Source organism: Papaver somniferum, chromosome 1, assembly GCF_003573695.1.
Source record: "Papaver somniferum cultivar HN1 chromosome 1, ASM357369v1, whole genome shotgun sequence".
Lineage (NCBI taxonomy): Eukaryota > Viridiplantae > Streptophyta > Magnoliopsida > Ranunculales > Papaveraceae > Papaver > Papaver somniferum.
The window spans coordinates 135,637,240-135,658,600 of NC_039358.1; the positions used below are offsets into that span (position 1 = coordinate 135,637,240).

At 35.0% G+C, this 21,361-nt stretch overlaps 2 protein-coding genes across 2 annotated transcripts; both read right to left on the bottom strand.

Annotated features, from left to right (window-relative positions):
* Positions 1–8,187: 8,187 nt before the first annotated feature.
* On the bottom strand, positions 8,188–13,435 carry LOC113301770 (C2 and GRAM domain-containing protein At1g03370-like). Its single transcript, XM_026550584.1, has 9 exons — positions 12,483–13,435; positions 11,093–12,316; positions 10,777–10,959; positions 10,331–10,614; positions 10,113–10,229; positions 9,712–9,974; positions 9,462–9,633; positions 9,094–9,366; positions 8,188–8,952 (listed from the first exon to the last, which is right to left on the bottom strand). The coding sequence occupies exons 1-9, from the start codon at positions 12,829–12,831 to the stop codon at positions 8,758–8,760; spliced, it is 3,060 nt and encodes a 1,019-aa protein (XP_026406369.1). The 5' UTR covers positions 12,832–13,435; the 3' UTR covers positions 8,188–8,757.
* Positions 13,436–16,475: 3,040 nt separating this feature from the next.
* On the bottom strand, positions 16,476–20,604 carry LOC113301776 (farnesyl pyrophosphate synthase 1-like). The gene is made up of 12 exons (XM_026550595.1): positions 20,383–20,604; positions 19,427–19,451; positions 19,216–19,331; positions 19,007–19,093; positions 18,743–18,859; positions 18,559–18,647; positions 18,042–18,093; positions 17,671–17,766; positions 17,538–17,582; positions 17,350–17,439; positions 17,189–17,260; positions 16,476–16,842 (listed from the first exon to the last, which is right to left on the bottom strand). The coding sequence occupies exons 1-12, from the start codon at positions 20,515–20,517 to the stop codon at positions 16,714–16,716; spliced, it is 1,053 nt and encodes a 350-aa protein (XP_026406380.1). The 5' UTR covers positions 20,518–20,604; the 3' UTR covers positions 16,476–16,713.
* Between the last annotated feature and the right edge of the window lie 757 nt (positions 20,605–21,361).

Consider the following 21,361-nt stretch of genomic DNA (forward strand, 5'->3'; position numbering starts at 1 on the left):
TTATTGTACTTATCATAATATACTCGACCAAATGTTACATCCTCAGTGAACTTATTAGCTAGATATAGCTCAGCGCCAACGCAACGTCATTGGAATGGTATAATGAATGTAATCATGTACTTAAAGGTAACCATTGACATAAACTTGTATTATCCCTGCAAAGACATAAAAAGGAAATGCTAACGAAAATGCAATACAAAGGTTGTTGATTATGAAAGAACAATAATCTCTTCTCCAACGAAAGTAATCAGGGGGAGATATGTAGACTATTTTCTAAGTCATTACTGATATTCAGTTTCGAAAAGTACATGACTAAAGGAACTGTCTGTAACAACTCTGAAAGTAATCAAGGGGAGATGCCGACATCAGGGGGAGGATCCAAGGATATGATGTCGACATATTTTACTTCGAAATTGAAGTTGTGTTGTACTCTTTTTCCCTTCGATCGAGAATAGTTTTTCCCAAAGGGTTTTATTACTCGACAAGGTTTTTAGCGAGATAACACTAAAAACATCAAGTATGTTGAACGTTGAAGACATAAAGATCGTGTTGATATTACTGAAATATTTGAATCAAAGAAATGAAACGTGATAGTATGTTAAGCAACGTAACTTCCAGAATCAACAACGTGGTCTTATAAACATTCAAGTTACCAAAGTAAAGTGTGATAAACTCTTTTTGACTGCATTAGACTAATGAAAATTGTCTGACATCAGGGGGGGAATCTAATGGTGTGTTGAACTATTTTCCTTCACCGAGGTTATTTTTTCCTACAGGGTTTTGTTACTCTGCAAGGTTTTTAATGAGACAACAATAAACACCGGGAATGTAATTTCCCATCTAAGGCTATTGTCTTTTCCACGAGGATTTTCTACCTTAGAAGTTGTGAAACAACTAGTCAACTTCAACAGAGCAAAGTGATCATTTGCAACGGATCACCTTTACTTGCATCTATCAGGTTGTACTCTTTTCCCTTCGTCAAGGTTTTATCCCACTGGGTTTTCCTTGCCAAGGTTTTAATGAGGCAACATATACGCATCGAACTATGTTTTAAGTTTGCTTAATATTGTACTCTTTTCTTTAGTTCAGGTTTTGTCCCTATGGGTTTTCCTGACGAAGTTTTAACGAGGCATTTAACTTAGATCATTGATCTTTGAAGATCGTATTGCACGTGATGAACTACATGTAAAGTACGTGACAACATGTGAAGTAATACATGTGAATAATTTTACCAAGGTTTTATCCTACTGAGTGTTTCCTTGTCAAAATTTTAATGAGGCAATTGATTTGGGCAAAAGTCATCAAGGAGAGGACGATATTTGAAGAAATATATTCGAAGCACTAGATGTGAAGCACTACACTGGACCGCACAAGGGGGGAGTTTGGTAGGGCTTGTAGCCCATGGATGTGCGGCCAAATATAGTATCTAGGATTTATTTCCTACATGTATATATAGGATATTGTTCCATGTAACCTGCTGATGCTGATCAATAGAAACATCTCTTTAACTCTTTACTTCCTTTATGTTTTCCACTACAAAAAAATCCAAATATTTTTTTTATATAATAATACTCCCTCAATTCCGCAAAAAGTAAGTATTTTTAGTTTTGTCCACGGAAGTGGATGTTTACATTTGTATATGTTATTTTCCCAAGTAAGTATATATTACTCCTAATAATTAATGTTTGTTAAAAAATTTCCAAGAAATATAAAGAATTTTATTGCATATATATGTCTTTTGAAAAGATTTCTAACAATGTAATATTTTACAAATATTCGTCTTGTAGTTTGTGAGATATGTTATTTCGAAACTAAAACTCATTACGGTAGCTAAGAAAAAAAAACTAAAAAAAAAACACAAGCAAACGCTTTTCTTTCTTCTTTGCCTTGAGAATTATGCAAAAACCTTGAGAAATATGCAAAAAGATAAAATATAACCTTCTCTAACTATGCCACGTCCACAAAAAAAATACCCTAATTTCAAACAACCTCTGGGCCCCTTCTAGTTTAAATGGAAGAAAAAAAATACCTAGACCCACCGTAAGAAATAACAAATTTGACCCAGATCCATATCCTTCGAGCCTTCTTTCTTTCCTTTATCTCTCTATATAAAAATAGTACTACAAATTCAATCATTGTGCAGTTCATTCTTCCTGCTTTCCCAGATGCTTTTTGTTGCTTTTCTGTTATCTAGGACTATTTTAAAATTCCATGATTGTCATTGCGTCTGAAGATATTTTTGTGATTTCCATGACTATCTAGATTTATCTTTCTCATTAGATTGAGTATTGTTTCTAGATTTGTCTTTCTCATTAGATTGAGTATTGTTTCTCTTTTCTTTTGTGCTTGTATTTTTTTTTTTTTTTGACTTTTTATTACTAATGTTATTTTAATTTCTATTCGAGATTTTTCCTTTTAATTTATATCTTAATGTGAGTTTCCTTGTTTGATTTCCGATATTAAAATGGATTAAAACATGAACGGGACTAGAAATATCACTAGCAAGGAAAAAGAATAATTTAGGATATGAAAATTCAGGTAAGGAAGCACTGGATGAAAAAAATGCAAAGATAGGAGATTGTATAGCCTATTCCAAAGAAGAAATTGGAAATGTGTCTCAACTGGAGTCACCTCCAGAGCATCATAGGAAGAAGGAGTAAATGTGTTGGTATCAATATCTAACCTCACTAACTCTTTATTGTTTCTTTCTTGTATGAAATGCGTCATATGGTACAGAAGGATGCATGTTTTTCGGATATTCCACTACGAATTCTTGGAGTCAGCAATCGATTGACGAGTATCACAAGATAGACGAATATGTTTTAATTTCTTTTCGTGTACCAGAGAAAGAAAATAGTGGACACCAACACCCGCATATCCAAAACTCCATAGACCATACATCTAACCACATAATGAAGCAACTAATTATTTCCAAGACATTTCTCAAAAAACATTCTTTGAACTTCAAGATTAAATAGGTTTTCCCTATTTCCTACCCCATTTTTCCTATTTCCCATCCTCCTTGATTCCTATCCCCAATTATCCTAAGTACCACCCGTGTAAAATTTTATATGACCTAAATACTACCCATTAACTTTTTATTTACCTCCAACAATAAAACCACCTTACAACAAAACAAAAACAAAATACCTAAGTGGTGATTCTAGTTTCAACTTTTGTTTTTAATCCTTACAATCGAAGAAAAACGATCAAAATGAAACTTAAAGAGGGAGTGCATATAGTTATTGTGTTAGTTATTATTATACTGTTTCACTCGTTTATATCACTTATTTTTTTTATAAATAAACCCATTTCTGAAACCCACTAAAGGATCAAATCTTTTTTTATTTGTTGTTACTATGATGATCTTACGTTGTACTGGACCTACAACGTTGGTTATAGTCCTACCATGGCTTTGTATTTTCGATTATTTTTATTTGGTTTTGTGAATTGGCTAGTTTTCGGGACCTGAAAGTTGAAACTTGAAGAGAAGTTCATATGGATCAAGTTACTACTTTATATGCAATTGATAGGGAAAGTGTTAGGCGCTCTACTTGCTGCTATGCTTTTGGGGATTTCCTTGGCATGCAGCTGTTGCGATTGGATTCTTTTTAAATGTCTAAAAACATTCTCACATGTATATGGATTGAATCAGGGTTGAGATATTTTCCCTTAGATTTTCAATAATGGAATCTTCCATAATATTTATCGACCAATCGCCAACTAATTCATCTAAATCTCGACAAATTAAATGGTAAAAGATAAATAAAAATATGTATACTATAACAATAATTAGACTCTAACCTAGGTTTCTAACTTGATAATTTTTGGTTTTGTTTAATGAAAAAGAAAGATTGGGGAAGAAGAAGACAAATAAAAATTGTAATAATCATATAGTAAGATAAATTTGACTTTTATAGGTGGTACATAGGAAAATCAAAATTGAAAATTAAATTGATTTTAGAAATTGTGAATGGGATGGAAAATAAGGAAAATGGAGATGGAAATAGGGAAAACTATTAAAAATATGGCTTAAAACTTACTTCTAACTCACGATTCAGTTTCCACGGCAAAGTCTTGAGTACACCTAGCCATTCGAAAATCGTGTTGGAATGCTCAGTGCTAAGAGACTTTATATTCGCCACTAACTTCCTTTGTTCCGAACAACTGAATAGATGGTGTCAAAACCGGGAACTATATCAATTTGTGGCTCGCATAAACTTTCCAATTACAAGGGAAAAACCGATAGAAATGTCATTGGAATCGTACAATGGTATTCGAGAACCAATCCTAACTTGTCCTAAATTAACTAAAACGATATCCGGAATATGACTATAGTCGAGGATGATCCCAGAGGAAAATAACGTTCTTTTACCTTACGAGTAAATGAAAAATAATATTTTATATTGATACATGAATGAATAAGATCAACCTCAATACAGAATTACGACTGATGATATAAAATAATCTTCAGTTTGGTTCGATCGGCTTATGGATACCCACCGCACTGAACCTAGTACAATGTCGGCTACATGAACTTATACAGTAGATAAATGATTTGATAATCGTTTCGAAAGAAGGGTAAGTAATGTCATGGGTAAAATAAGTTTGCAAAACGCCGAAGGACAAAATAAAAGTAACCAGCGTTTTGTGTAACTCTGATATATTTAATTCTTCGTTCTTTCGTGGGTACTGTTCAATAAAATTACTGTAAAGTTATTATAGTAAAATAATAAATGTCACAAACACATTAATACAAAGAATTTTATTGGATTACCGAGTTTTGGTATGGATTATAAAAATGGTGTCTGCTTCAAAAGGAAGAATACCTAGGCATTGACTCGGCGATTTAGTACATTATGTATTAAACATGCTAGAAATAAACTATAATGTGATTTAAATTCAATATATCCACTGCCAGATGTATAAGGATGGATGGTGAAAATTATAACCATATCAGGATATAATTCTGAAAAACAAAGGATTGTACAACCACCTAAATCTAACAGTAAAAAAAATTAAGCATAAATTTAAGGAATAAAATTTAACTCAGCAATCTCTCTTTTAATAAATTAATGAACCATGTCTGTAAAATTTACAATGAAAATATGACATTTATTTTGTCTCCGAGTCAATGACTGATATCATACTCTTTTCTGAACTGGGCAAACTCGATATCGGTGCAATAAAATGTCCAAAGTTGATGAACGTAATTAAAACTCAGACCCGTGTATATGGAAATAGATTTATAAGGAGATATAATTATTCTTGTAACCCATATGATACATTGTATGTATAAGCATCTAAAATGATCTGGTTTACTAGTATATATACATTCAATCTAAAAAAAAATACTAGTATATATACATATATGGTGAGACGAATGATTTCTATCAGAAGCAGTTAAAGTTGTCATTCAGACACAAGAACTCTGGTTAGTTTTTTTTTGATTTTTTCATGTCAGGTTATTCAATATATACTATTTCAAGTATGTTTTTCTTGTTACTATTTACTTTTGGTGTTGTTGGTTTCTATGTAAATTTCTTTTAAGGTGTTAATGAAATATAGAGGCTTACTATCAAAAGAAATTAAAAAAAAGAAAAAAAAAACTAGTTTATATGATTCTTTATTTTGATAACCAATTAGTACAAAAATAAGAATCATACTTTTTTTTTCTTTATCTGCAATGATAATAATATTAAGAATTTATATGTTCTATTGGATTCTTGGACTTATTGATATAAAATTGTTGGTTTCTCATATAATTTGATCATATGTTATGCAAAATTTTATATAACATGACATGAGCAGTATATATCTTTTATTTATATATCTGTTTTACTCTTTTTTTCCTTCAGTAAGGCTAAGACATACTTAATTGTAGTTTCTCCACATTTTTTTCTTTAGATTTTAGAAGTATTTACTCGAGTGTGCCTCTTAGATTTCACCTTTAAATGATGTTTCGATAAATTAATGCACCGATGTTGTTTTGGTTGTTTGTTCCGAAGGCTGGTTATAAACCTGTATTTCTTTCCACAGAGGAAAAAGTTTGCAATTTAGGGATAAGCACTGCTTAATGATTTTCAGCAATCGGATTAGGTATAATAAATTTAAACAAAACAAATCAAAAATAAAATAGAGTATAATATAGTATTAGTATTATTTTCGTCATCCAAGGGGATGCTGTTTTTTTCTTAGTTTTCTGAAACACAAGGGGGTGTCATTCTTTGCTCGTGAGTGGACCAAGCATTTTTGTTTCTATAATCGATGCATAAATTAGAGTGATGTTATATCCATCAATATTTATATTAATATTTACAATAAAGAGAATCGAAAAAATATATTTCGTTAATAAAAAATTTGGGTCTAAGTTTTGGTTTAATTGATGTTTTCACGTATCAAAAATACTAATTAAATTTTGCACATCAACGGTAAATAGTATACTTATCAATTTATTAAAACATTTTTTTTATACTCCATAGGCTTTTTTTCCTTCAACTTTTATGAAAAATAAATAAAACCGTGATGATCCTTTTTAAATTATCACAAAAAGTAGAATTATCTCGGATTTAGATAAAAAAAGCTCTTATTATCACAAAAAGTAGAATTACCTCGGATTTAGAGGAGATGGCTCTTATAATTGTCAATGTAATAAGTCCACTAGAAGTAAATTATCACAAAAAGTAGAATTATCTCTTAGATGAAAAAACTCTTATTATCACAAAAAATAGAATTACCTCGGATTTAGATGAAAAGACTCTTATAATTGTCAGTGTAATAAGTCCACTAGAAGTAAAAACCTAGAAAATCAAAATTTTGAAAACTGTTAACGATCTCTTTTATTCACTCCTATTTTATTTCTTACTCGTGCGCGTTTGCTCTTATTTGTGGTGTCTATAGCCTATAGGTACGGTTACAAAATCCTTCGCAAAAATGTCTCCATCAGTACCACCCAATGTTCCTCAACATGAACAAGAACAACAGCAACAACAAGAACCAGTGGATCCCATGATCCAAAGGATGATGATGATGCTCAATACCCCAATGCAGCACCCACCAGTACAGCGTGTTGACAACTTTCAAGATTTGCAAAGCCAGTCGCTCTTCAACTTGGAGGTTGCAAGAGGTCGTTGTGCAGGTTCATCTCAGGCTTCCGCACCCACAAGCTTCAACCAAAGTGCGGCAATTTACCCGACTTTGACCTCGGACGGTATATCCATATGCCATGTAGGTCAGAATTCAGCTTCATCAACGAATCCGGCAGCAAGTTTACCCATGAGTGGGAACTTCAACCATGGAGTTGGTCAGTTGCCTGGGGACCAGTTGACCAACGAACTCAACCAGGGGGCTTCAAGAGAATTCGGAGCCATGCATCCTAATGCACACACCAACCAAAACCCCCAGTTGGTTGCTCGTATCAGGGCTCGGCGACAGGTATTATGTTTGTTAAGAACGACCCGGTACGATAACAGCGTGAATTGTTAGTCTTAAGACCACATTTTGATGGGAATCCAGTGTTGTGCACATCTGCAAAGTTTTGCAGATCTGGACCTCACATGATACCAAAATCTGAGTAAAAATATCTGGGTTGAGTTACAAAGTCCTACGTATGCAACTGCTCCTCTCAAATAATTTTGTGTATTTCCTGTGAAGGTTGCTCGTGCTCAGCTATCGCTAGCTAATTACGGCCTTCATTCTCAAATTTGGCATCTTCAGATGCAGCTTCGGGAGAGAGACCAAGTTATTCAAAATCTTAGAATGCAGCTTCAGCAGCGAAACCAAGTTATTCAGGAGCATAACCAATACGTTCAGGTACTTCTTGTTTACAATTAGATTCGTTGTTAACCATGGTTGGCGAACACATAAAAACCAGAATATGTTGAAATTTCAGTACACTTGTGTTTTTTTTCTTGCAGCTGTTGGAAAATCTTGTTGCAGAGATTATGAGTCAGCAGGACTCCACTTCCGAATAATTTTGGACTCACCAGGGATATCAGTGTCCGTCTGGCTTATCAATTTATGATTGTTGAAAAATCTGTTCTGAGAAAAAAAAAACTATCTCAGGGAATAAATAATACTCATCATTGTTTAATTTTATGCATCGAGGAATTGAATGCAATTTTATTTCAATGGAAATCTCTTCTCATTTATTTATCAGTATCAGTCTAAATTTATCTACTGGAATTCTGAACAAAAAGAGGATTGGAATGTTTTCACTGAAAATTACACGTTTTGTTTTCCAACGAACGAAATTGATCTGTACATATACAAAGTGCCAATTCTAAGAAACTGAACACAAAAAGAAGAAGAAGAAAATTGTACGTATGCAGACTAGCAAACTGCACCTACAGCAATCCATCTTCAATCTCTTTCAAATGTAGGTAGATGTAGCACCATTATATTTAAAGGATCAAGTGGATGAAATGTGAGACTATTAGCCCATTGAGAACGATTAACTTGAAGAAGAATATGACACTGTTATGAACAAATCTAAACTACTGCATGTGAAGTCACAGTAAACTCCATTTGCTTATATTTCCTCTATCTGGAGCATGAATAAGCGGATATTGGTCAACTTTACCTACTACATTGTAAGTTAACCATAACCCCCATAGAGAGAGTGAGGAGAAAGTTACCAGACCCTGAATTCCACGTTCCAGCGCAATGAGGAGAGTCTCTCGAGAAAAACAAATGCCTGGAGGGAGTACTGCTGAAAAAACATGATTTTAACACACCCACGTCTACTTGCTAAAGCATTTACTTTCCTATTATATATTCCTTTTCGACTAGAGAGAATGTTTCTTTTAGACGATCTGTAAGATTTGATACAATGTTCTCTGTGATCCTTTTCTGGTTACTGGTGCTTTTGAGCCATTGAATGCCAAAGAACACGTGGATATTGCATGATTTCGGTTTTGAAGGGTTGTCCTCAATTTGATATCTTTTATGAAGCTGCAGAGTGAGGGGGAAAATAGAACTTAGCATTATATTCGACCAAAAGAAACAAGAGACAGCCAGAGCATTTTAATAATGAAATAACTTTCCAGAAATGCGATAACATAACAAGAGAATTGAGAGGAGGGGCCATCTTACAGTGTAGTAGTCACCAAGTGGAACTCCTTGAAGGGCCATGACCTCTTCAACAACCCATCCTTTTCTATCAGGTAAGGGAGATCGTTGCTGAGTGCTGGTAACTTCTCCTTCGTATCCAGAAGCATTTTTGTCAAACTTGAAACAAACTTGTCTCTGATAAATATCGGACTTCACCACTTCCCATGGAGTATGCGAATAATCAACACATCCCGCCTTCTCCATCACCTTCAGCTCTAACTTTCCTCCAGCAAACAGTTCGGTGAAGAAGTTCGTCTGAGAAAGCAACAACTTTCAAATAAGTTTTTTTATGAGAGAGGCCAAACTTTGTTATGGAGAGAGAGAGAGAGAGAGAGAGAGAGAGAGATTACAGGAACAGGGAATAACGAGGAATAAATTTCAGACATGCTGACATCCTCTAGGCCAGTGAAAGTTCCACTCTCTTCACTTCGGAGGCCGCCTTTAACTCCAGATTCTTCTTCAGCTATCCTAACCTTCTGCTCAAGACTCAAGGACTTAGACTTCCAAAGTGCCATTATAGTCCTGTACAATGAAAATGTTAGAAATGCTCCATCTCTCGAAGAGGATGTGTGCATAGGTCACTTGCTGTTAAGTGAGTACCTCTGAGCTACATTGAAGGATACGAAAGAGTGGAAGTGGAACTTCAGTCTGCCTTCCTCATCTAGTGTCTTTGCACCGTGTTTTGCATCCTTACCTCTTCCTCGACGCAGAATAATAATAATGGATGGACTTCCCATTGATGCCAGAGTTGGTGGAAGAATTTGAATGTCTTCTATGTCCTCCCAAAGAAAGAAGAACGTGGTTTTATGACCAAACATATTTGTGTGAAACCCAATTATCCTTGCTGAGAGAAATAGGCGACCCTGCATGGAAGCAACCATCAAAAGGTAAGATAAGATCGCTGCTTCATACTACAACAAACTAGAACTATGGTGTTTTACACAAATTGTGTTGTAATATAAGGACATCAATTCTTCTAAATTTCAAAAGACTTCTCCCACCTGGAGTAGCATTTTGCGCTTCAAGTGACAAGTAAAATCGTTGATAAGAAATTCCTCGGATGGTAAACAAAATAGTTTCTGGAACGCTGAATTTGTTTGAGGGGAACGCACATTTATCTACAAAAGTTTGAGTTGTGAAGATAATTAGCGAAATTGGAACAACATGGACAAACTCATGCTGCATATTTAAGGACATTGAAGCAAGGTCGGCAATTTACCTTTTTCCCAACCTCCTTCTCCATCTTCGTTAAGTACTCTTTGACAACACTGCTGCCTCTTGTATTGTTCAAGAAAACTCGCAAGTGCAACTTAGATTGGCAAGTCTGAGCTAACTTTCCTTGAAGAGGGATCCACACATCAGCAAGATCGGATACATTAGACTTTAAAAAGTTGATTTCTGCATGTCCTAGAGATGTAGCTTCATAAAAAGGCCCATCGAAGTCGAAAACTTCCACATCCAACATTGATGGGGGATCTTCCATTGCATCGAATTCGAATATCTCTGCAGTCAAAAACAATATTTTGAAAGTAGGATCAAGTATGGACCATATTCAGCATGTTGAGATCACACAGTTCCCCTGCTACATGGTGCAGCTCATGTTTATAGAATTACAAAAATCAATACAACACACAGCTATTGTGATTACAAGAAAGGGGCGCGTACCATTCCATAGAGGATCGAGTTTCTGAAACTTTATCGAACTGGTTCTTGTTTTACCATTGCAGGTGAATACCACATATGGGTCTGAGAATCCAGTAGAATCAACAGCTGCTAAGCTACTCCCTTCAATCAGAGCAATGGTTACTAACCATCCATCCCCTTGTGCTTTGACTCCATGATCACTTCCTAATTTTTCAATGTGCATAAAACTGAATCAGTTCAAGACACGAACATTTTCTTTGGCTGACCCAGAGTGACAGACTATAGGAACAAAGCTTGGTGACGGAGATGGCCAAAGCCAGAATAGGAAGAGTATTACCTTTCCGCAATCTGGCCTGCATGAAACGTGCTACCATCTCCAGAACTCTTTCCCCTTGGAGAACCAGAATACCACACACAATCACTTCACCAATCGAATCTGGCAAGTCCAGGCCATCAAACTCTAGCCCTTGTATTTTGTTAGGCATGGCTAACAAGATGTGTGCAAGAACATACAGTCCCATCACGACAGTGGAAATTACAGTGAAATTGAGAAAATAATGGATCGCCAGCCTCCACATTGATTGTGGCTCCACCTGCATAGAAGCCAAAATCTGCTCTTTGTTGGAACCAGATAGGTCTTTCAAATCGACCGCCTTAACTTTTTGAGATAACAAAGTTGCCACCTGCTCATAGCTATCCCTAAGACCTTGCCTAGCCCCACCTTCAATCATTCCTCTCATCATAGTGCTCTGAAGGAAATTCATTCGCCACGATATTACCAACCTTGCCGTTTTTTCTCCTGATGAAAGTTCAGGTCCGGGGGTTATACAGAAGAGCAACTCCGTCCTAAAGGTGTTCCCATACATAACATCAGGTGTAGCAACCGTCACTGAAACGGCAAACACCGTTCCATCACCTTTAACATATGTTTGGTCTTCTGTCGCTTTCACAGCCTTAATTAACTTAGTTGGAGCCTTAATGTAAGTGACAGTTCTTTTTAAGCTCTCACCACCGTCTTCAAATCTCCAAGGTCCTTCTTGTAGTTCCGTAGTTCCTTGGAATTCAGCCAAATCTTTTGTAAAATTAGAATCAGGTGAAAAGAGTAGCGAATTCAGGTCAGATGGTGTAATGACATAAGACTGGTCAAGTAGAATGCCAGGAAGATTAGTAGGCGTTTCAACTCCTTGATGTTTGGACTCCAAGCTCCTCATGACTTCCTCAAAAGTGCCATCAGACGAATTATCAACAATCTCAAAATTATCGAAATCCTTTTCCTCCGAATTCACTGTAGTTGGTGTTCCAGGTACACTAGTCGACCCCGTGTCTGCATTCTTAAAAATAAGTTGAGCTAGACGACCCGCAAGAGTTTGCACAGTAGATGTTTTCTCTTCTTTAACAAAGTTGATTTCAGACAATGGTCTTGGGAAACTATCTAGATGCACTCTTGGTGACTCGTTCCCAATTGACTCTATATTCCTCTCCATAGAGGGTTCACCGCCACTACTAAGTTCATCTAAGAATGAGTTGTTCTGAGACAATGAAATTGTAAGAAGTATTTCACCTACAAGAAACAAAAATATAACCAAGATACAAAATTACAATCACAATAACTAAAGCAAATTGAATTGTACTCAGACTCTCATAGCATGAACATAGCAAACGGATACCAATCAAAACTATGCAAAATCGAATGCCGGAAATGTAAAACACTAGAATTGAGTTCTTACCGCATTCTTTCTGCTTGATCTTCTTATTCTTCGGTTGTAAAGTATACCAACAAGTACCCAAAGTCTTATTCTCAGCATCAAAAATCTCCGAAATTGGTATTTTCACTTGACCAATAAAATCATGAGCTAAGAATTTATCTTCATCAAAAACATTAATTTGAAGTTCTTCGTTAAGATCCTCAACTCTAAAATTGAAATCCTCATTCCATGATGGATTTAAATTCTTTTTGACTACTTTAGTTTTCAATCTCTGCTTCCCAAGTTGTAATTTAACGTAAGGGTCACTAAACCCATTTGGATCACAGGCTTTAAGATTTCTTCCTTCAATTACTTCTACTAATAACTTCATTACAACTTTTATATCCAAAAATACATACAAAGTTAACAAATAAAAAGGAAAAAATCTTTTATAAAGTAGAGATTTTGGTGGGGAAAGAAGAGATCTTTTATGGCAAATAAATAGAATCAAGGAAATTCTGATGAATTGAAAAAATTAGAATGAAATTTGAAAAATAAGATAAATTACAATGTTTTGGCTCACATTTGAAGGAATAGACGAAGAATGAAGATGAAGATGATTCAAACAAAATAGAGAAAGCACCAGAAAAGGAGAGTTGTTAAATAAGTATAGAAAAATGTTGACTCTGCAATAACCCAGATAGGTAAATTTAACACTTTTTTACCGGTATATTAATTAAAGAGATGACGGTACTGGATTTAGACAACATTTTTGACTTGTACTTTTTTCTAATTATTACGAAGTTTCGTCACTACCACCTCTGCTTAATCTAAGTTTCTACTTTGTCAAGAGATTTAGAGAAAGACCCAGAGAGATGAGTTTCCATGGCTGCTTTCCAAAATCCTGATTCAGAAAAAGGTTTACGTGTTTGAAAATTCAAATGGAGGAAAGCGGTTGCGGATTGTTACGCACGCGCATACTTCTGAATTCTGATGCTGTTTGGCAAGTAACGAGGTTTTGGTAACGTGTAAGTATTGCTACTAAAATCAAGGAGACATTTAAAATGATGCTCTATTGACAGTTTTGACTTTGTCAAACATTTACCAGGTCCGCGACATAGTGTTTTCCAGAGAAGAATTTTCTCATAGGAGCTCAAAATTGCTTTTACAGGTTTAGTTTCAAATAAATCAACATCTGTGACAAAGAATGACTAATAATCGCCAAACAAAGAAGATACTTTTCCTGGCATTTCTAGGGGTCACTCAAAAGAAATTAGGGGCCAACAATAAAACAAAAAAGGTCACCCAATCCTAAATTGTGTTCACCCCTTATGTCCCATATTTCATAATGATAAAATTATCCTTCGATATTCGGTAGTTTGAGCAGGATTCTGGTGATAAAAAAAATTGAGGGATTTTTTATTTTATTTTATTTTATTTTATTTTTATGCTTTTTCGAACTTTGGTACAACCATAATCGGTAGTAAAGTGTGTTACTTTAACTTCCGAATATATATTGGTCCCAAAATAAGATTTTTCCAAAATCCTTTAATTTTCAACTTTGGTACAACCATAATCGGTAGTAAAGTGTGTTACTTTAACTTCCGAATGTATATTTTCCCCAAAATGATATTTTGCCAAAATCCTTAAATTTTCGAACTTTGGTACAACCATAATCGGTAGTAAATTGTGTTACTTTAGCCTCCGAATATATCCATTTTTTGAATCTTAGTACTACCATAATCAGTAGTAAATTTAACTTCCGAATGTATATTGTCCCCAAAATGAGATTTTGCCAAAATCCTAAAATTTTCGAACTTTGGTACTACCATAATCGGTAGTAAAGTGTGTTACTTTAACCTCCGAATATACTAAATTTTCGAATTTTAGCACTACCATAATCGGTAGTAAATTTAACTTCCGAACGTATATTGGCCCCAAAATGAGATTTTGCCAAAATCCTAAAATTTTCGAACTTTGGTACTACCATAATCGGTAGTAAAGTGTGTTACTTTAACCTCCGAATATACTAAATTTTCGAACTTTTAGCACTACCATAATCGGTAGTAAATTTGATTTCCGAATATATATTGGCCTCAAAATGTGATTTTGCAAAATCTTAAAATTTTCGAATTTTGGTACTACCATAATCGGTAGTAAAGTGTATTACTTTAACCTCCGAATATATTCAATTTTCGAATATTAGTACTACCATAATCGGTAGTAAATTTGACTTCCAAATGTATATTGGTCCCAAAATATGATTTTGCCAAAATCCTAAAATTTTCGAACTTTGGTACAACCATAATCGGTAGTAAAGTGTGTTACTTTAACCTCCGAATATACTAAATTTTCGAATTTTAGTACTACCATAATCGGAAGTGAATTGTGTTAATAAGTGATGCTTATTATCTGTCGATTGTGTTCATGGCCTCAAATTTTCAAAACTTAACAAAATTTTCAAAATTTTCTACTTTCACAATCGGTAGTTAATGGTGTTCATTATCTATCGATTGTGCGTAACTTTTTGTACAGAGAAATTTAATTTTTAGAATCAAGAATAATCGGTAGATATCGATCAATTTTACCTACCGATTATGGTTGATGTTCTTAAGAAACGAAGAACATCAACCATAATCGGTAGGTAAAGTAGATTATTATCTACCGATTATGTTTCTGCTAGTGTAAATCCAAGAACATCAACCATAATCGGTAGGTAAAATAGATAGTTATCTACTGTAAATCCAAGAAAATTTTCGGATCAAATTTTTGATTTTAAGTAATCAAATCCTAATTTTGAATCACAACTACTATCATCTATTCGTTTTGTTTGTTGAACTCCTTTTTTTTTGATGTTCTAATTTCAACTCTAAGGTTAATGAATTTTGGGTTTTAATTTTAAACAATCAATCATAACATTTGTTTGATCGATGATCTTTGTTTTCAATCAAAATTAAAATGATGGAAAAAAATTCCAATGGGTGGAAAAGAGAAGAAGAAGTGGAATGATATGATTATGAAAATAAAGGATATAGATTTAGATTTAGTATAAAGGTGAAAGACAATATAGACAATTTTTTATTTTTAAGACATCCTTTAACCTCCTTCAATGGATGGGAATAAAAAGGTGGCCCCTAATTTCTTTTGAGTGGCCCCTAAAAACGCAGGTATACTTTTAATCTAAACACCATTTTGACCTCTTAAACCAAACTACAAAGAGTTGATAATCACATTTGATTTTCTATCTATTATTAATCTACCAAATTGGAATTCTACACTGTACAACATTTACTTTTCGTTCTATGACTCTAGAGATTGTTTGATCTTAAAATCAACAACTTGATGATTTTCATGTGGGATGTTGTACAAAAAAATTGAATGCCTCAGCAAATTCATATCGAGTAAAAAATAACATGAACATCACCATGAATGCTGGTAGGGTTGAAATGTCTGGATAAACAATTTATAGCCCAGTCAAATATTCAAACCTGTACGAGTATAAAGTACTATGTCCCTATTTGCACAAGTATATTCCCTGAGCTGGGCTCTTCTTTCTTCCAAAAATAAACAATCCACTTACTCTTGTAAAAGAGGAAAAAACAGAGGTGGCTTTTTCTTCAAGTAGTAGTGGGTTAAAGTTTTCTTTGGGAGAGATCATGTTATCCACCCCATAATTGTAAATCAAACGCGGATCATTACTCATAATTGACCTAATCCATACTAGTTTACTGTCGACCTAACAGTTTCCATCCACAAGCCAATGAATAATGCCTAAGGCCAAGTCTTTATGGACCTACTCTAAATGAAGTCAATGGACGTACTGTAAATGAAGTCAATGTGCAAAGGGATCTGTATTTGGTGCCTTTTGATTCCGTCACTTTTTCAAAGAGAAACAATCCAAAGACAAAACGAGATTCTGAAAACATCAGTGCATAGACTGGACACTCAATAAAGATAACAGTTTCGATTTGGTATTTAATTTTCTTGTTTAATGATTAGTTTCATGCTGGATTCACAATGTGGTGGAATTAACGGTTCGTCAACTTCACTTTCAAATTTCAATAATATTTGGAGGCCAAAATAAGAGGAAACTTATAGCACCATACATGTTATACATTGCAACAATAGGATACAGACAATAGTGTTCATCACCGTGACATGAAGGATACAGAAGAAAAATCAAATCAACAAAAAAATTAGACCAATTATTGGAAATTCAATTCTACAACCAAATCTCCAGGTTTCTTTCTATCTTCATGGTTTCTTTACTCCTCTACTTCTGCCTCTTATATATCTTCCCCAAGAAAGACTTCAACACTGCTTGTACTGCCTTGCTTGGATGCTCTTCGATCGAAGAGATTAGCTTCTTGTGGCTAGTGCTTTCGTACTCCTCAAAAACAGCCTAACAAGTAAAGAAAAGACAAAAATGTTCAGAAAACATTTTACTTGGTGAAAGCGAAAGAAAACCAATGGATTCTAGTTAAATCATATGTAATTGCAGATAAGATTTAGACATAATCAATCTCGGCAGAAAGAACACCAATGGCTCTTTTCTTTCTGTATTGTTGTATACCCTGATGTTTCAGTAGCATAGAACGATGAAATAAAAAAATTCAGATGAAGAAACACATGAACGCTAGCTAGTTTTCAGATGTCAACTATGGAATAAAATTTTGACATGACACAAAATATGATAAATAAAAGTTAGGTCTGCCAAATGAAAACCGGGGATGAGATAGATTTCAAACCTTAAGATTCAATTCATCATAAAGTGCCTTTATTTTTGCAACACAAGCTGGATCGACCTTCCCATAGTTCTCCTGGAACAAACATTTTAGTAACTAAATTCCAGAAACCCTCCAATGAAAAAATAGCAAAATGACTAGAAAAATTAAGCTGTCACTCTTACGTATAACACTTTCTTTTGGTCCTCGTTTACTCGGTCGAGTGCTTGCACAACCAACCAAGAGCATTTAAAATCTTCAATGTCGGTTCCAATCTAATGGTGAAGGAAAATCAAAACAAAGGTTAGTCATACAGACCAGACACTTGGATTATGTGTTTCTTCAGACTTAGAAAACTCAGGACTTCGCTTACCTTTCCAATTACTTCCGGAGCACCAAAACAATCAAGAAAATCGTCCTACAAAGACATTAACATCAATGATCAATCCAATAGTGACAGAATACATCCCTATATAGTGCAGTAGTTTCTCGGATAAAAGACATACCTGTACTTGGAAATAGACACCCATTTCAATAAGGACGTTCTTTACAAGAACATGGTCATCAAGATTCTCACCCGCCATAAGCAATGCACATGCAACCTGACAGTAATAACACAAACACTAAACATCAGACAGGCTGATCCCATTAAGCTTAATAGGCATTATTGATATCAGGTGTCTTGGAAAACAATGTTCAACTGAGTAAGTGCGCCACAACTCGGATGTGGCATGCATAATGTGATAGAAATTAGAACACCAAGTTCGGTAATCCAAATATTGTTAGCATTTCTTTCCAGAAAATACCATGACATAGATTTATTTCAATCAGTAGAAGAAATAGATACGATAACAGAGAATGTATATGCTTTACTTACAGGGATATAAAATGAGTAATAGGCGGTTTTGTACTGAACAATGCGACGATGGCTGCATTAAATCAACATTTCAATTGTAAGATATGGGCTAGTTAGCAATATAATCCATACCATCTTCTAGAAGCAAGTATGAGAAATGTTTTCAAATAAAGGAAATAAGTTGAACTAATTGGCCAAATTTCAAAACTTAATAAGCCAACACACGTGATGCAGTGTGAAAAGTTATTGTCTACAGAAGACAATCAAGTCTAAGGACTCTAAACACCCCCTAAAAACTCATCACTAATATAACCTATAAGTGAATCCCTGACACATCATGGCATGTATTCTTACTGCCGAAAATTTGTCTAAGCACACTAACAAGATTCAAACCCTTATCAGACGCCATCACATGCCACACCTCAGTCGATTAGTTGTGCTTGTTGCACTCCCATGTATATAAAAGCAGTCATAGGTCCATAAATGTTCCAAACTACGTCTCTAGGAATTATTCTAATTATTTCTCTTTTTTACTTACACTGCCAATTTGTACTTCGCCAGATCTTTTTCTCCATCTAAAGTTGTAATTAAATCAAGCATCTGCCCTGAAGCTGTTTGAAATTCAACCTGTTGAAACATGCGAGGAATCAGCACCAACTTTGAGCAACTTTATTTCAGGAAACAAATTTAGAGCGCTCAACAGAAACTAGAAACACAGCTACCTCATTGAATAGTTCCAGCAAATCTACATAGTAAGGCTTTCCTCTGAAGTGCTTTTTAAGAATCCTGGGAATGTGATTACGAAGTAAAACTCCGTCATTTGCCGCAATCAAACCAACCTACAGTTTATGTTCGGGAATGTTAGTACCTTGTCTAGGAATTCGAACTCCAAGTACAATATCCTACGGAGCCAGATTACACAGAGGATGGTAATGACTAATAAGTAATAAATACACAACGGAAGATTCTCAATACAGAATTAGCACCTTCTCTACTCTGAACCAACAAGGTTGACCTCGCCGTGTGTGAGAATTGTCCATAATATCATCTAGAACAAGAAAATATGCCTGCAGCTGCAAGTATCAATCAATACAAGAGTTCAGATTCCTAGCTCTACCACACTCAGAGGAAGCAATAAATGTGAATTTAGTGTAAGAACGAAGTGTTTGTCGTAGGAGGTATCTGCAAACTATACCCATTCAATGCACCAGCCAAGCACAGATGCGAGAAAAATTTCATCCTCAGACAAATCTTGTCCTTCTTTCAACAGCTTGTAGCTATCAATCACAGAGAGACCACGGTTCAGCTTCCCTGGAAAAATATGTCTCATCAAGAAGCTTACCAAAAGAAGATCGAACATCAGATTATCCTTAACACAAATATGATTGACAAGTTTTATCCCCTACCTCCAGGTACATTGTAGTCCAGCATCTGTAAAAGAAACAAAAAGAAGATCAAAACCCCACACAACAAAATGAGAAACAATGAGAATATGCTCCTGCAGTACTACTACACATCAGACCCCAAGATTCCCACTCCCATAATCACTAAAGAAAAAGAACCAAAGGTCATGTGATGTTTCTGGTCAATCATATAAGCATGCATACATCGAAAGGCATTCGAAGGATGAGATCCTGAGTACATGCGCATCCAGACAGTGGGTCCCCACACCTATCATCAGAATCCATCTGTCCCCAGTTCAACTATCATTGTCTTGTAAGCATTTAATTGGCAGCGTTATAAAGAAGGTGCATCATGTACAAAGTCATGGGTCTGCTATCGTATTCAATGCAAGAAAATCGAGTACATCGAAACAATTCAAAGAACATGGAAACGAGCTCACGAAATCGACAAAACTACGGGCGACAGCTGAGAAAACAAACAAAAATTACCAACCCGATCCAAGAACTGATGCGAGTCTAAATGGATTAATAGCTGAGTTCCATTAGTAGCTGAACAATTGCCACAAAAGAATTATCTCATTTCCTTCTTTGACACTCGAAATTGATAGCAAAACTTAAGTAGTGGTCCACAATATGAAAAACAAAAGCAAAATCCATGTATATTTCATGATTTTGAGTTAAAGTTATCCACTTTTCTTCCTCCTCTTAACATTATCTACCATGAACAGGCAACAGAGTATAAGCACATCATAATCAAACTAAGGTGTCTTAAAACAAGAAATTAAAAAGGCATAACAAGATTAGATCTAACATTGTTAACGAGCTTACAATGTACAGAAGAAAGACGTTATTTTTTTCCCTTGAATTCAATCCCAATAAGTTGGAAATTAAACATAAACAATGCAGATCTCAAACAAATCAAATAAAAGTGGGAAATGGGCAAGAGATTGAAATCTTACACGATCGACCCATTGCCGAGCATCATCGGTAAATTCAAAAGCAGGATCTTCAAGAAGCTCAGCTTTTAAAACAGAGTAAACATTCAGAAACTTAGATTTCAGATCGCTTGTCGATGAACCATTAGAACCCGCCATCGAAAAGAGATTGAAAGTTAGTTTCAGCGAGGAGAGAGAGAGAAAGGGAAGTGGCGCTGGTTTGTTTTGAGGTAGTCGGATGAGATGAGACGGATTTATATAAATAGAAAAGGAGGAGGAGGATACAAAGGAGGTCACTGTGGTGGATGGAGGGAGAAATACAAAGAAGTCAGAGTCAAACTGTTTAAGTGCGAAAGGAACCAACTTTAGGCAGGATTGTTGGAATAACTTCAGAGTTTGCCATTACTTCTGTTTCAAAAGTATTTCTTTGGGAAAAAACTCTCTATCCCCGTAGTTTTTTTCAAGTAACTGTCGCAAAGATATTGGTCGAATGTTTAGTAGAACCTCTCCCAGGCCCAAAAATTTTACCATACTCATGTGAACACATCGGGGGAAAATAGAGGGTATCAAATAGTTTTGATTTCTTTGTTACTATCACCGTAACATACATAAACGTTTTTGGTGTCATATTGTTTATGGATACCACGAGTTAGAGTTATACTAATGTGACATGAATTCATCTCTAAGCTATTATCATCAGACGCGGCATAACTAAGAGTGAATCCAGCAAAGAAAATCTGGGCCAATACGTCTCGCTAAAAAAAAATCACCATGATCAAGAACACAACCAATTTTATTAACAGTTTTATTCACATCGTTCAATTAGTATAACATTGTTCATAGCGGTCGGTCTCATTAGAGACCCGGTATAGAGATTTTGCTTCGTGGAATATTCCCTTCCGTAAAGTTTTGCTAAATTTATTTTTTTTTTTTGCTAAGTTTTATCTTGTGGAATATTTTCCTCTATAAAGGTTTGTCAAAAAAATATTAATAAAAATTTTGG

Coding starts and splice junctions, on each gene's coding strand:
- LOC113301776 (XM_026550595.1), bottom strand. CDS start 20,517: ATGGCGGGTTCTAATGGTTCATCGACAAGCGATCTGAAATCTAAGTTT. Junction 18,648..18,742: donor TGCTGGAACTATTCAATGAG/GTAGCTGTGTTT, acceptor ATGTTTCAACAG/GTTGAATTTCAAACAGCTTC. Junction 17,440..17,537: donor CTCCGGAAGTAATTGGAAAG/GTAAGCGAAGTC, acceptor CTTCACCATTAG/ATTGGAACCGACATTGAAGA.
- LOC113301770 (XM_026550584.1), bottom strand. CDS start 12,831: ATGAAGTTATTAGTAGAAGTAATTGAAGGAAGAAATCTTAAAGCCTGT. Junction 10,615..10,776: donor ACTCGATCCTCTATGGAATG/GTACGCGCCCCT, acceptor TTTTGACTGCAG/AGATATTCGAATTCGATGCA. Junction 9,367..9,461: donor CCTCGTTATTCCCTGTTCCT/GTAATCTCTCTC, acceptor TTGCTTTCTCAG/ACGAACTTCTTCACCGAACT.